At 41.0% G+C, this 16,102-nt stretch overlaps 1 protein-coding gene and 1 pseudogene across 1 annotated transcript; one reads left to right on the top strand and one right to left on the bottom strand.

Annotated features, from left to right (window-relative positions):
• Window positions 1-1,231: 1,231 nt before the first annotated feature.
• On the top strand, window positions 1,232-1,686 carry LOC137238711 (uncharacterized). The gene has a single exon (XM_067763803.1). The coding sequence runs from the start codon at window positions 1,303-1,305 to the stop codon at window positions 1,684-1,686; it is 384 nt and encodes a 127-aa protein (XP_067619904.1). The 5' UTR covers window positions 1,232-1,302.
• A 13-nt stretch (window positions 1,687-1,699) lies between these two features.
• On the bottom strand, window positions 1,700-14,803 carry LOC137238700 (uncharacterized; annotated as a pseudogene).
• Between the last annotated feature and the right edge of the window lie 1,299 nt (window positions 14,804-16,102).

Genomic DNA, 16,102 nt, shown 5'->3' with positions numbered 1-16,102 from the left:
GATGTCACTGTTGAATACGTATCGGAACAATCTCCAACGGAGTATGAGAATTGTTAGATCACTCTGAAGGATTGGGCCTGAATTAAGGACATCATTTCAACTGATTCCATTAGCAGTGGGACAGGAGGCGTTAAAAACAACTCTCACTTTAGTGGTGGTGCTTTATTCCTTAATTACTGCGTGATGGGGTAAAAAAATAGGTATCGCATGTATCTGCCGGAACATGCTCTTCTACCCGTGCCATATGAGCTAACGTTTCGTACTCTGATACGACTCGGTTATATTCCGTCTGCAATTCGGGATTTTTCGCTAACCGGGTTTCATTTCTGAAAAATTGTGAGCACGCACTCTTAAGCGACGGTCCTAATGAGATACCCTTTTTAAAATCCTGCTTAAAAGGCAAAGACACGATATATTTGCCATCTTCATTTCTCTTGGTGGTTTTTTGATACAACTCCTCGCAGTAATTTTCGTCTTTGGTATAAATATGGTTTTTGGGAATGTCTTCCAGCTCCCAAAATGACGCTATTTGTTTATCCAGCTGTTTAGGCCCGACGCCTAAATTCTCATTAATTTGCGCCACCCTAATAGCACCATATTATCGACGACTAGTTCGCCCACATGCATGTATAGGTGTACATGGGTAGGGTTATGTTGTCCGTACACATATACATGCATGCCGGTACAACTATTTGGGGAAGCTTCCCCTTAAAACCGGAGACTTTTTCCGCGGTTCAACGGTTGTCCTCGACAAGGCAACCGTCTACTTTTCCAGCGATCGTTGAGCGAACCAGAGCTAACACTGTCCGAGAAGCTCTGCCACATTTTATTATACAAGGTAAATTATTGTGCTAATTTTAATTTTCACTATAATAAAGACAAATATTATAACTGAAATATCTCTCGTATTTTCTTTTTCCTTTAAATTTAACCCAAACGCAATTGTGGTGCCTCCACTCCGTTGCCGAGTTTGCGACACACCACAATTGTTCATGCACACACGTATTTCTATACCCATAAGTGCTCGAGTTCATAAAGTTCGTTAGCTCAAACTTATCAACCACCCTTTATATACCTTAAATTAACTGCAACTAAATACAAACAATCCGTAGCCCATTAATTTCTAATATCACAAATAAGTACTAAAAAATATGCAGCTGGCCACACACCTACTCTTCATCCACTACATACAACTCATTTAATCCACTTTCGCTTGCAGTTTGTATTTGCTAATTCACATTCGCAGCGTCTTACCGGTGCATTCAGCGTCTAGCCTCGTCTCCTCAAACTCGACGAGACATTATGGAATATAAATTGATTACTGAGCCACGTTATGACGATATCATACGGCATTTACGTGATAATTGCTTTGCCGATGAGCCACTCAATAAAGCGGCTAGTTTGTGTCAGCGCGGTGAGGGTCATCGTGATTCGGAGCAATTTTGCTATGAGACACTGAAGGATAATTTCAGTTTGATGGATTTTCAGCTCATGAAAGCCGATGCTACAGGAATTTTCTCACAAAAAATACTTAAATCAAATGGTTTCAAAGTATTAAGTGAATTTTACTATGACAAATATACAGATGAGTTTGGTAAGCCTTTGCTGTTAGTGGAAGCACCACATATTAAGTTACAATTATTATACAAATTATTGGAGTCAGATGGCTTATGGCACAGATTCTAAGCAAAAATCCAAATTTTTCCAAAACATTATTTTTACATATCTCGCATGTCAGCAGTGAAGCATTAGTGAGCAATATCACAGGTCCACGTTTTCCCAAATGTTGCAGCAATTCATTCATTTCTATTGCACGCTGTTCAACGCGTAGTCCATGTAGACGAGCATCTTTAAATTTACGTGTTACCGTTTTTCATCCTTATCGATGATTTTTGTATAGTAACTATGTTCGCTATAGCTTGGATCGATACCCAAAGTTTTAGTATAGTATTCGTTGCACACTTGGAAGCGTTGCAGTAAATAGCATAAGTCGATTGTCCATGTGCTGGAACCAAATCCTTCTTCGGCACATATTTTATCAAAGCCACGCAGCAGTGTTTGCCGCTGTGTTGTTGTTAGTATCATTATGATGCAGGATATACCACAATCCCAATTGAAACGTTGTTGGTAGCGCGTTAGATTTTAGTGTTTTTGATCCCGCTAACATTTCTTCGAACAAAGAATCTTCTTGCTTGTGACGACCAGATGTAGCAACAATGATAATTTCGAAACCTTCGCGTTTAAACATTTCTGCACCGTCTTAAGCAATAACAACTGGATCGCTTTCTGTATAACTACCATAAAATGGTATTCGGGCCTTTGGTGCATTCTGTTTAATCTGATCGTAAGCACCAGCGCGGAAGGTATCAGCACATACAAGACAAGATTTCCAATTGCGTTTCTTGATAGCGGTAGGCTAGTTTAGTACATGAAGTAGTCGTGCCGGAACCTTGTAAGCCGACGCACATAATAACATTGGGTCGCCCTTTGACTGGCTGATAAGGTTTCACTCTCGGATCGACCAGTTTGATCAGTTTCTTGAAAACAGCGGACTGTATCATGCGTCGTTTATTTAATCCACCAGCCATTTCATCAAAATCAATGACATTACATTTTCACGCAATTGCTTGACCAAGCATATATTTACCTCAGCCTCAAGTAAAGCTGCACAAATTTCTTTCAGCATAGAATTTAGTGACCGTCGTCTTACTTAGCGATTGGATCGCTGATGTTATCTTTCGCCCTAAATCCGCCAAAACCATATTTTTGCCGTTCTATCCCGTACGCCTTTGCAATTTTTAAGTTTTACAATTTAAAAAAAAAAAAAAGAAACAATTCCAACATCTTTGACCCATTGCTTAACAAGTGTGTTGAGTTTTAGCTAAAATTTCCATACGAGGGTTCAGCTCATTTTGGCTTTCACATACTTTGAATGGTTCCAATGCTTTACGCATATTTCTTTTCTTTGGACCCCCCAAATGACCAACTGCCGAGCATTTCAAAAAAAAATGTGTGATGGTAAACATCTTTACGGACATCACCCAAATCATTGTGTTTACCACCAGCACGAATACATTTCTGGGTATTCGTGACATGAACCCATTTCACCATTTCACGATCAGGATCTCCTGTGCCCAAAAATATCCATGACAAAATCTGCAAATAAAAAGAGAAAAAGCCATTAGTGCATACATCAATGGGCATCGCAAAAGTGTGACAACTGACGGCGCGGCCGACGCCTCAGTTGGAGCACCCCTTTTGCAATGCCGGTAACCTAAAAAAGAAAAAAATTAAACCGAAGAAAAACCAATCCATCCCGGTGCCCATGCCAACGTGTAGAATCGTCACTACCATCCATGCTAGTAACCTGAAAAGAAAGAAAAAATTAATTAATTAATAAAGAAAATATATTAAATTATCACCTAATAAAATTTACTTACCAATTTTTTCTCGTCTACGCTCAGCGTACGATACCCACGCGCCGTAAATTTCAAAAGAATGAAAATGAAGTAACGGAGAAGCGAAGCAGTGAATCAGTCGATTTTGCTTCCCGTTTGTTTCAATGCCATTGAAATTTACATTCTATACAAATGTATGTTTGAATGTTCAAATTTTTTCTCTACATCTGTATGTTTGAATGTTCACCGTTTTTTGGTCGTTACTGCTGGGTAACAGTGCGCGGACCTTTAAAGGCAAAAGGTTGGTAGACCAAAAAAAAAAAAAAGGAAATAGTAGTAGTTGGTAGATTTGGGTCCGGAAAACGAAATTACCGTTTATATGTGTATAAAAAATTCATAATATGTTGTTAAAACGAAATAAAGCACATTTTATGGAAATCAAACTCTCAACAAAAAATTCGCAAACAAAATCCATGTAAATGTGTAGAAACATAGCTTATGATACTTGCCTTTTTCCTGTATTTCGTGCTATAAACACTCACGAGACTTTTAGACTTTTGCCACAACGTCTAACTACCACAACAATTTTCCAGTGTACCAAAAGTACTGCCGCAAAATAACCGATTTCGGCATGTCATCGTTTATGTAAAACTTTTTATTGGCGTTCAAACTATTCAAAAAAAAAAAAAAACTGAGGAAAAATAGCGCAGAAAATACTCGCGTGTTCAGTTACTATATTTCTCCAATCAAAAAAATTCATTTCCTGTTTAAGTTATTCACAAACATTTTTTTTTGTGGCCGGCAGGAAAGTTGTTGGTTTTTAGCACCAACAACACAAATAACAATGACTCGCAAGATCCCACATTATACACCCTCTACCCGGTTCGGTACCAAAATGTGAGTACCAAGCAACTTAAATGTCCATTTTTCTGCAGCACTATCATGCCTGACTAGCTGAAGCGCTACCGGATGACACAAAATAAACAGAATAAGGCACTAAAGACCCAGGCACATAACGTGCGGGGAAATAGGCCACGCACATAACGTACGCGAGATGAATATATTCTCGTAGGCATTTAGACATGTTTTCACCCTACTCACGCGCGAAATCTCAAAAGCGCCCGATAATAGAATTGGGGCTTACTCGCCGCCGAACGCGTGACACAGTCATAATCACTCAACGAGGTTCCTTTATTTTTTCTTCCTACTTCTCTGAATAGAATGACTCGCTACACTTCGTTGCGCAGGAGAACCGAGCGCCAGGCCGCTCGCTACGCCAAACCATGCCCGCTATGTAACGCGCGGCATCCGATTCGATCGTGCACTGTTTATAGGGCGAAGACCCCTCTGCAAAGACTGCGCGAGATCATTCGCCTGGACTACTGCCAGAATTGTCTATCGATGGTGCATCGGGCGAAAAATTGTACCAGCGACGGCAGGTGCCGACGATGTGGCCGACAACATCACACCACACTGCATCTACCAATGGACGATCAACACCACACCAAAATACCTTCACCGATAGAAGACCTTCCACGGCAAGCAGAGCGTTATAAGAGTTGGGCACAGCAAGTGGAGGAGGAGGAAGATGAAGAGTGCGAGACGATACATTCCTCCCAGGAGAGTATGGATTACCGAGCAGAGGACGATGCAGAGGAAGCCCTCTCGATTCACGCTTCCGAGTCTAACTTCTATCGCGACGCCCTAGAAAACTGCCCAGAGGAAATTTGCACACGGTCGCTGCAACGAGAAATTGGGGGATCGGACCCACGGCCGTTCCGACCCCCGTTAGCCCACGAAAGACGGAGCCAAAGTGGCGCGGAACCACGGCCTTCCCGCACGCTCCATCAACGCCGAACGCGTAATCATACAAGCGGCCACGAACGCCGACTGGTCATGCGGCCACGCCAGCGACAACGCACAAGCAACAACGCCCGCAACCAAGCGAGTAGACTGGCCCACGGGCGTGCCAGCTACGCGCCATACGCAATTGTCATGAGGATAACCGGGTCGGTAGACTGGCCACTCGGCCGCGCCAGCTACCGCAACACAGTTCCTTTAGGAACGGGATCATTGCAGCCCACGCTACCGCCGCCCCAACCCTACGACCAATGGCTACGCTGGCGCTAACTGCGGTCGTGAAGGTGGAAGCCGGGGGGCGTTTGCACCTCATCCGTGCACTCATAGACGCATGTTCCCCTCGCACAACGATCGACCGTCGGCTGGCGCGAGAGTTAGCACTGCCGAAGACCGACGCCGCAGGCGAAACCGGCTGCTTTATTAGGTTCAGGGGCAAGCATGGACAGAGCAAGACGGTGACCACACATGCAGTCTGCGTCCATGATTTCAAGCGCGTCAGCCCAACCTATCACGTCGACCCCCGCGTCGCGGCTCCGTACGAGCATATCCGATTGGCGGATCCACAATTTTATGCTTCAACGCCTATCGGCCTCGTTCTCGGCGGCGACGTTTATGCCGACATTATGCCGCCGGGCACGTTACCACCATCGTTTGGCTCGCTGCTGGCCCAAAGCACCATCTTTGGTTGGGTGCTTTTCGGGACACACCCGATCTAGCATACCCTAATGGTTATTTAGGATTATTTAGTTTAGTGCAAGTTTAAACATGTAAATGGTACTTTTTCCGAAATAAATGAAGTTTTATATGAATGGCAAGAAATATATCATACGATGCCGTCACGCCATCCGGTGCGCACCATTTAATTTTAGAATCTAGTTTTAAGACAAATCGTGGTCGGGGACGCTCGGGCGGAGTCTGGGCTGTTGCGTATCGCAAGGGGCCGGTATGTTTAGGCCCGACGCCTAAATTCTCATTAATTTGCGCCACCCTAATAGCACCATATTATCGACGACTAGTTCGCCCACATGCATGTATAGGTGTACATGGGTAGGGTTATGTTGTCCGTACACATATACATGCATGCCGGTACAACTATGTGGGGAAGCTTCCCCTTAAAACCGGAGACTTTTTCCGCGGTTCAACGGTTGTCCTCGACAAGGCAACCGTCTACTTTTCCAGCGATCGTTGAGCGAACCAGAGCTAACACTGTCCGATGAGCCCCGCCACATTTTATTATACAAGGTAAATTATTGTGCTAATTTTAAGTTTCACTATAATAAAGACAAATATTATAACGAGAAATATCTCCCGTATTTTCTTTTTCCTTTAAATTTAACCCAAACGCAATTGTGGTGCCTCCACTCCGTTGCCGAGTTTGCGACACACCACAATTGTTCACCAGCGATACCTCATTAAAAAATGACACACACCTGCCGGCTGGGCTGGCCGTTTCCGTTTGGCCAGTTAATATGCAGCCAAATACTGTTTCCTGCGCAAGGAGGGTGCCTACAACATTTTTCCTTATACCGCCTAGCATTATCTGCGCGTAAATATCCCCACCCAGGATAAGATCTACTTGTTCATTTACAAAGAACCTCCGATCTGCTAGCACCAAGTCCGGGAAAACTTGGTGCGTCATGGGGCAATTTGACAGGTTGGCAGATTGCCAGTGAGCTGGGCTAAAACCAATGCTGTAGTGTGTATGCGTACGTTCGGGTTTATTGATGACAGCAACTGAATGAAGCATGCCTCTTTCACTTGGGCTGACACCGTGTTGTTTATCCCTGACACTTGTGCATTTAGCTTCCGACTGGGCAAATTTATCCTTCTCTTAAGTCGCTCCGAAATGAACGAGCACTCTGATCCGAAGTCTATTAGAGCGCGGGCCGAAAAGTGTTCATTGTTATAAAAAATATTGACTTGTGCAGTACCTAATAGAACCCCTTTGCTTGTATTCGCGAAACAGCAATTGAAGTTGGTTGGCTGATCATTTGCCGTGCCAAACTGGCGTTGGGCCTGAGCCTGTGCCGAAGTAGATGGTATTTGATCTAACTGTGTTTGTTGGGTTGTGGTTGGTGTTGCACCCGTGCCCGCATTTTGTTGAATATGCAGGAGTGTATGATGCCTGAGATGGCAAATGCTACAATTAAAGGAGCACGTACATTTGGATACTGTGTGTTTCGCTGAGAGGCAATTCAGACACACCCTACTGTCTCTTATAAACGCCACTCTGTCTACGACGGAGAGCCGTTGGAAGCTTTAGCATTGTGACAGCTTGTGGTTATTTTTCTTACAGCATCTGCAAGTGTTTCTAGCTACATTTGCTTGGTAGGCGCCTACTTTCTTTTGAGACGAATCATTATTATGTTTGGATGGTGGTTGTTTGGGAGCTTTGGTATTTTTGCTACCTGTTAATCCCGAGACTGTTTCCAAGGTCAGGAACCTATTCGATAAAAATTTATTCATATCTTCCCATTTTGATATTTCAGTTTTATTCTCTATGGTCTGTTTCCATAAAGCTATCGTGCTTTCGGGTAGTTTGGTGGAGCATAGATATGTGAATATCGCATCCCAATTGCCTATCTCAATTTGATGAGCTTTTAGAGCTGAGATGCAGTTATTTATTTCCCGCTGAAGTGTTTTAATCGCGGTGCCACACTCACTTTCTACGTTTTCAAGGTTGAATAATATTTTTAATTGGGTATTGACGAGAATTCGTTTATTCTCATATCTTTCCCCTAAATTCTTCCACGCTGTGTCAAACCCATCGTTTGTGAGTGGGCATTTTTTAACTATATCCCTTGCTTCACCCTGCGTTTTTTGGTTGAGGTGAAATAACTTCTCAACTGGGGTGAGGCGTTTATTTCGTATGTATATTGCCGTGAACATGTCACGGAACGTTGGCCAGGAGAGGTAGTCACCTTTGAATACATCCGTATCGCACGTAGGTAGTCGCATGCTGTGTTCTGGGTCAGGAGTATCTTATCTCTCCTTATCGCTTTTATTTAGTTTTGCTATTAATTCAGCCATGGTTGAACTGCCGCGTACATATACGGAATACGTCGCCTGGTATTTCGGTTTGGCCTGCGCTAACACCTTTTTCTCTGCCGGTTCAGAGTACAACAGATCCTCATAAGCTAGCTTTGCCTTTCTCCAATTATTCTTTAACTCTTCTTGGTGAATGGCTAGAGTATATTTTGTGTGTTCAGCTTGAGGTCTGTTGTTGAACTCAGCCTCAAACTGTGCCACCTCATCAGCTACTTTAATGAATTTCTCCATATCGTTTGATATTTAACAGAGAATAGCTATTATGCAGGGCCTAATTAGCAAATTCGAGTTTGATGCTCAGAAGCAAAGGGAAGGGTTTCAATAACCTAACACCACCACTCAAAAAAATTTTCACGCAAAAGAAAAATTTTGGAATCACCTCTTTATGATCTTTTAAAATTTATTATAACCAAATATATATATATGTATATGCAAGGAAGTGTTTTTTTCAGCTCTTCGCCACTAAATACCAGAATTTATGAAAAATAATTATATACGTGTGTGTGATATAAGTATAATAAATATGTGATATAAAGCTACAGTGAAAAAAAAATCGAATATAAATGTGAGGATTAAACGACTCAAACCCAATTTATATTGCTTTTAAAAAAAAGAAGATATTATACTTAAATTACCAAAACAGTGAGCCTGTATGTGTGACCGGTGTGCAATATGAGGAGTGAGGTTATGTCTCTTCTAATAAAATGTATATTGCTGGTGCTAAGTGTCCAAGGAAAATTTGCTTGCCACAAAATTAACGCTTGTAGCTAGAGCCAATAAATTGTATTTTGCAATAAAACGTGTGTGTGTGCACGTTTAAATTTTTAAACGAGCAGAAAGCACTGTGATAGCGATTTTTTCTCAATATTCAGATAACGACCAAAGTGGTGTTATATAGAATTTGGGCAAGCACCTTTTTGTCACGAATAAGTTCAAAATTTGTATAATAATTTAAACCGCGGTGGTTGCAAGAACCGAAAGTGCAGTGCAGTGCAACGTTTCAAGGAAAGTTTAAAGCCACTGACTGCTAGCCTTATGCTGTGTCCAATACCTCTTACCACGGGTGGGGGAGAGTATTGGATAGGCAAAAGGCTTTGTAATACCACTGTTTATTCAGTAATTTTTTAATCACCGCATGTGATTAATATGAACAAAAATGTTAACCACTTTTTTCTTTGTGTCACTTTTAATTTGAGCACATACCTTTTAACCAACGTTTTTATTAGTGTATTGACGCTGAACAAATTCCGTTGTTTTGTCCGGAATGGCTTTGTAGTCAATGCTTAATGTGATGATTTGATAAATTTAATTGCTTTGTTAGTGGACTGTACCTCGATATAGTTGACTCCTTTACTGGCGCTGATGGACCATGAAAACTTGAGCTGGCGGGTTCCAGATCAGTTTCTCTCTGGGAGGTTAGAAATAAAAGGCAATGATTAATATTAAAAATTACACTAGTATTTTATTTCAAAGGAATGTGCAATAGAAAAAATGAGAACTAGAGTTTAAAAGCAAACATGCAATTGCTACAGTTTTACCCTTTAATATATTCGGAGTCTCTGCGTTCTGGCGGTGATGATCGCTGGAGTGATCTTTTTTCTGGTTTTGAAAAACTTGTGGTATAAACAAAGAAGTTGCGAGCGTGCGTATACTGCTGCGGTTTTAATCCAAATGACCGAGTTCCATTCCACGCGTTTCGTTTACCCCCAAAGCTAACAGGCCTTTGGCGTGGTAACTTAACGAAACGTCAATTTTGCTTTTAGTATATGTGCTAACGGCCGTAATAAATAAGCGGTTCTGTATTAAATTGCAGTAGGGTGGCCGGCCCTTAATTTTTTCTTTGGGGTAAGCCTGCTGGCCTAAACACCATCTCTACAACAAACTTCTGACCAAACAAATATTGATTGAATTTATGGCATCCGAATACAATAGTTGCTAAGCTTTATTTTTCTATTTGGCTGTACCTACATTTTTTCCGTTTCTGTTAATGCCCGTGAGCCATATGCCACTGGTCTTACATTTTGGATTATTACACACCCTAGTCCCTGACCTGATGCATCTACACTCAATTTTATGGGTTTGTTGACATCAAAAAATGCTAATACTGGAGGTCTACATAGCGCCCCCTTGAGTTTTCTAAATGATCTTTGTTGTGCTGTTCCCCATACAAATGGCACATCTTTTTATACTCAGTTGAGCAGAGCTCACAGAGTATATTAACTTTGACAAAAAATTTAATATCTTTACAGTATATAAGTAAATTATGTCAACATTCAACTCCAGTAATGATATGGTGCAACAAAATACAAAAACAAAAGAAAATTTCAAAATGGGCGTGGCTCCGCCCTTTTTCATTTGATTTGTCTAGGATACATTTAATGCCATAAGTCGAACAAATATTTACTAATCCTTGTAGGCGCTTAGAATCTAGGACGATAACTGTTTTCTGTGAAAAAGGGCGAAATCGGTTGAAGCCACGCCCAGTTTTTATACACAGTAGGTCGTCTGTCCTTCCGCTCGGCCGTTAACACGATAACTTGAGCAAAAATCGATATATCTTTACTAAACTCAGTTCACATAATTATCTGAACACACTTTGTATTCGTATAAAAAATGGCCGAAATCCGACTATGACCACGCCCACTTCTTCGATTTCGAAAAATAGGAAAAATGAAAAAAATGCCATAATTCTATACCAAATACGGAAAAAGGGATGAAACATGGTAATGGCATTGGTTTATTGACGCAAAACATAACTTTAGAAAAAAAATTTGTAAAATGGGTGACACCTACCATATTAAGTAGAAGAAAATGAAAAAGTTCTGCAGGCCGAAATCGAAAGCCCTTAGAATCATGGCAGGAATACTGTTCGTGGTATTACATATATAAATAAATTAGCGGTACCCGACAGATTATGTTCTGGGTCACCCTGGTCCACATTTTGGTCGAAATCTCGAAAACGCCTTCACATATACAACTACCACAACTCCCTTTTAAAATTCTTATTAATACCTTTAATTTGACACCCATATTGTACAAACACATTATAGAGTCACCCCTGGTCCCCCTTTATGGCGATATATCGAAATATAGAACTAAGGTCCACTCCCTTTTAAAATACTCATTATCACCTTTCGTTTGATACTCATAATGTACAAACGCATTCTAGAGTCAACCCTGGGCCACCTTTATAACGATATCCCGAAAAGGCGTCCACCTATAGAACTAAGGCCTAATCCCTTTTAAAATACTCATTAACACGTTTCATTTGATACCCATATCGTAAACAAATTCTAAAGTCACCCCTGGTCCACCTTTATGGCGATATCTCGAAAAAGCGTCCACCTATAGAACTAAGGCCCACTCCCTTTTAAAATACTCATTAACACCTTTCATTTGATACCCATGTCATACAAACAAATTCTAGAGTCACCCCTGCTCCACCTACATGGCGATATCTCGAAAATGCGTCCACCTATAGAACTAAGGCCCACTCCCTTTTAAAATACTCATTAGCACCTTTCATTTGATACCCATGTCATACAAACAAATTCTAGAGTCACCCCTGGTCCACCTTTATGGTGATATCTCGAAAAGCCGTCCACCTATACAACTAAGGCCCACTCCCTTTTAAAATACTCATTAACACCTTTTATTTGATACCCATATCGTACAAACAAATTCTAGAGTGACCCCTGGTCCACCTTTATGGCGATATCTCGAAAAGGCGTCCACCTATAGAACTAAGGCCCACTTCCTTTTAAAATACTCATTACCACCTTTCATTTGATACCCATATCGTACAAACAAATTCTAGAGTCACCCCTGGTCCACCTTTATGGCGATATCTCGAAAAGCCGTCCGCCTATAGAATTAAGGCCCACTCCCTTTTAAAATACTCATTAACACCTTTCATTTGATACCCATATCGTACAAACAAATTCTATAGTCACCCCTGGTCCACCTTTATGGCGATATCTCGAAAATGCGTCCACCTATAGAACTAAGGCCCACTCCCTTTTAAAATACTCATTAACACCTTTCATTTGATACCCATGTCATACAAACAAATTCTAGAGTCACCCCTGGTCCACCTTTATGGCGATATCTCGAAAATGCGTCCACCTATAGAGCTAAGGCCCACTCCCTTTTAAAAACTCATTAAGACCTTTCTTTTCATACCCATATCGTACAAACAAATTCTAGAGTCACCCCTGGTCCACCTTTATGGCGATATCTCGAAAAGGCGTCCACCTAGAGAACTAAGGCCCACGCCCTTTTAAAATATTCATTAACACCTTTCATTTGATACCCATATCGTACAAACAACACATTCCAGGGTTACCCTAGGTTCATTTTCCTACATGGTGATTTTCCCTTATTTTGTCTCCATAGCTCTCAACTGAGTATGTAATGTTCGGTTACACCCGAACTTAGCATTCCTTACTTGTTTTATTAGAGGTCGTAAGTTGCTAGTCAGTTGCAGCATAAGCATAACTTTAACACATAATTACATACGCAATATGCAGTGTGTAAAAGATTAAATATGTAGAGAAGGCAATTGGGAAAAACTTTACATCAACCAAGGCAGGACGTGACTGAATGCGTTTGTAACACTTTCAACTATCGTAGGAGTGCGGGTTCAAATCCCACTCCCGGGAGAAAAGGCTTTGAAGAGATATACAAGGTATAATCGAAATAGCTGTCGACTTGTCCGTCCTGATGCCACGTTGTTTAAATTTTATTTATAAATTATAAAATTAAAAAATTGCTTCAAATAAACGTTTTCATACATTTAAAGCAATACGGGCAATCCCCGCTTAACTTTAACACATAATTACATACGAAGTGTGTAGTGTGTAAAAGAATAAAATATGCAAAGAAGGCAATTGTGAAAAACTTTACAGCAACTAAGGCATGACGTGGCTGAATGCGTTTGTAACACTTCAACTATCGTAGGATTGCGGGTTCAAATCACACTCCCGGGAGAAGAGGCTTTGAAGAGATTTACAAGGTATAATCGAAAGAGTTTTCGCCTTGTACGTCCTGATGTCGCGTTCTCTAAATTTTTCCGAAATTATTAAATAAATTATAAAATTAAAAAATTGCTTCAAATAAATGTTTTCATACATTTAAAGCAATGCGGGCAATCCCCGATTAACTCATACAAAATTCATAACGACTAAAGGGAATCATATTACAAAAACTCAATATAACGTAAAATAAAGCAGAATATTTAAGTACATGTTACGAAATGGAAAAAATAAATATATGAATAAAAATATGTATGATTAAATAAATATATATGTATGTATTGTAACGAATTTACTGCAATTCCGCTTATTTGCAACCTTCTGCTAGCGTTCGAATCACTAAACTGTTGAATAAATAACTCCAATATTCGATAATGCAAAATGTTCTTTTTATTAGACTACTTTCAAAATAGCACTTCTATTGCTCGACAGATAGCGTGCTTAATCAAAACTGATTATCGTGCCTCAATTGTTGTTGCTTTTATAGTGTTTTGTTTCCTCGTTGACATATTTCTAGGCGATTCTATTCTAGAATTTACTAGTTAGTTAGCAGCTATAAAAGTACCATCTATAACTACGTTTATAGCTTCTCATATGAGTGTGCATATGTGAGTGTTATTTGCACAAATTATTGCCTTATTTTGAGCGCATCTCAGATAAGATATATGAATGTGTTTGTGCGTTTTCTCTCCGCTGCGTGTACGTACATATCTGTAGACATAATGATTGATTTGTTTATGTAGATACAAGTGACTGAATGCTTTATTGTTGTTGTAGCTTCATTTACTTAGCATCAGACTAGTGATGTGAGTATCACTTAGTGTTACTAATATTCGTCACACTGCCCTCCACCTAAGTCTGATCTCGATTTAAACGCTGCCAACCTTTCCAAATGAACCACTATCATTTTGGTTCGTGGTTTGCCAATGGTTTGTATGCGGTACACTACATCGTTGATCCGTTTGATAACTTTATTTGGGCCTTTCCAATTACACTGCAATTTCGGGGACAAACCTTTTTTCCGTTGTGGGTTTTATAACAGCACCAAATCTCCTTCCTGAAAACCTTCCGAATTAATTGCTTTATCGTATCTGACTTTCATCTTGTCACTCATAATCGTTGCCTTACAAGATCGTGTATCTCTCTCATCTCTTCTTTCAAGACACCAGTGGATCTCTTGACATTTCTCTCCGCATCGGCATCTATCCCAAACTTCAAATCAGCTGGCAGTCGAAGGCCATTGCCAAAAATTACCTTTGCGGGAGTTTCGCCCGTTGTCTCATGCACTGTCGATCGGTAAGCCACCAAGAATAATGATATGTGTGTGTCCCAATCCTTATGGTACTCGTCTACTACTTTCCTTAAATGCTCTTCCAAGGTTCTATTGAAACGTTCCACCATACCATCGGACTGAGGATGCAATGCAGTTGTCTGTGTTTTTGGAATGCGCAATGATTTACACATTTCCTGGAACAGAGCTGATTCGAAATTCCTGCCTTGGTCAGAATGCAACTCTATTGGTACACCATACCTTGCAACCCAATTGCTTATAGACACTTCTGCTACTGTTTCCGCTTCTTGATTTTTGATTGGGTATACCTCTGGCCATTTGCTGAAATAATCCATAACCACCAGTACATATTTGTTTCGCAGTTTCTAGTAAGAAATGGACCTGCGATATCCATAACGATCCTTTCAAATGGCGCACCGGAGTCATATTGCTTCATCTGGCCATGATTTCGGGTTTTGGGCCCCTTCGCTCTGCTGCAAACCTCGCAGTTCGTGACCGACTGACGGCAACCAACCCAATAGAATCTCTGTTTAATATTCTCGAGCGTCTTCGTGATTCCAAGATGACCTCCGCTTGGACCATTGTGCAGCTCGCTGAGCACGTCAGGAATCCTCTTTCTGGGAACAACTATCAGTTTCCTGTTACCTTGACCATCCTCACTCTCCCATACTCGATGCAAGCAACCGGATATCAACTCTAAACTGTTCCACTGTGCCCAATATGATTTCGTAATGGGACTCTCTGCTGACATCTCCTCTCTATTTGGTCTTTCGTTTCGTTCGAGCCCTTACATAACATGTGACAGATTAGTATCTGACACTTCCTTAGTTGTTCCTTGTCTCATTCATCCGTACATGTTGTAGTCATTAGCCGTACATCTATAATGTCTTGTTTAGCCTCGGCCTTTGAACAGTGCTTGCATACCAAACTACATGGTCTTCGTGACATTGTATCAGCATTTCTATAGGTACTGCTTTTTCGATGCTCAATGGAAAAGTCATAGCTTTGCAGTCGCTCGATCCACCGTACCAATTGTCCTTCCGGATTACGGAACTGCAGAAGCCATTTCAACGCTGCGTGATCTGTCCTAATGCGGAATCGCTGGCCGTAGAGGTATTTGTGAAAACGTTTAATGCACTCTACCAATGCCAACAGTTCTCTCCGTGCAACGCAATAGTTCGTCTCTGCTTTTCCAATCGAACGGCTGTAATATTCAACTACCTTCTCCTGTCCATCGACCAGTTGTGATAAAACGCCTCCTATAGCATATCCAGCCGCACTTGTATCTAGAATAAATGTTGCTCCTGGAATCGGATATGCCAACAATGGGGCAGTGCACAAACGCTCTTTCAATGTTTGGAAAGCCACTTCTTGCTCCTTCTTCCATTCAAAAGCTTTATTTTTTCTTGTAAGCTCGTGGAGGCTATGAGCTACGCTAACAAAATTTGGAACAAATCGGCGGTAATATGTGC

This window comes from Eurosta solidaginis, chromosome 1 (assembly GCF_040869045.1).
Source record: "Eurosta solidaginis isolate ZX-2024a chromosome 1, ASM4086904v1, whole genome shotgun sequence".
In the NCBI taxonomy this organism is placed as follows: domain Eukaryota; kingdom Metazoa; phylum Arthropoda; class Insecta; order Diptera; family Tephritidae; genus Eurosta; species Eurosta solidaginis.
Note: the sequence above shows the minus strand (reverse complement) of the source record. Positions and strands in the feature narration are given on the sequence as shown.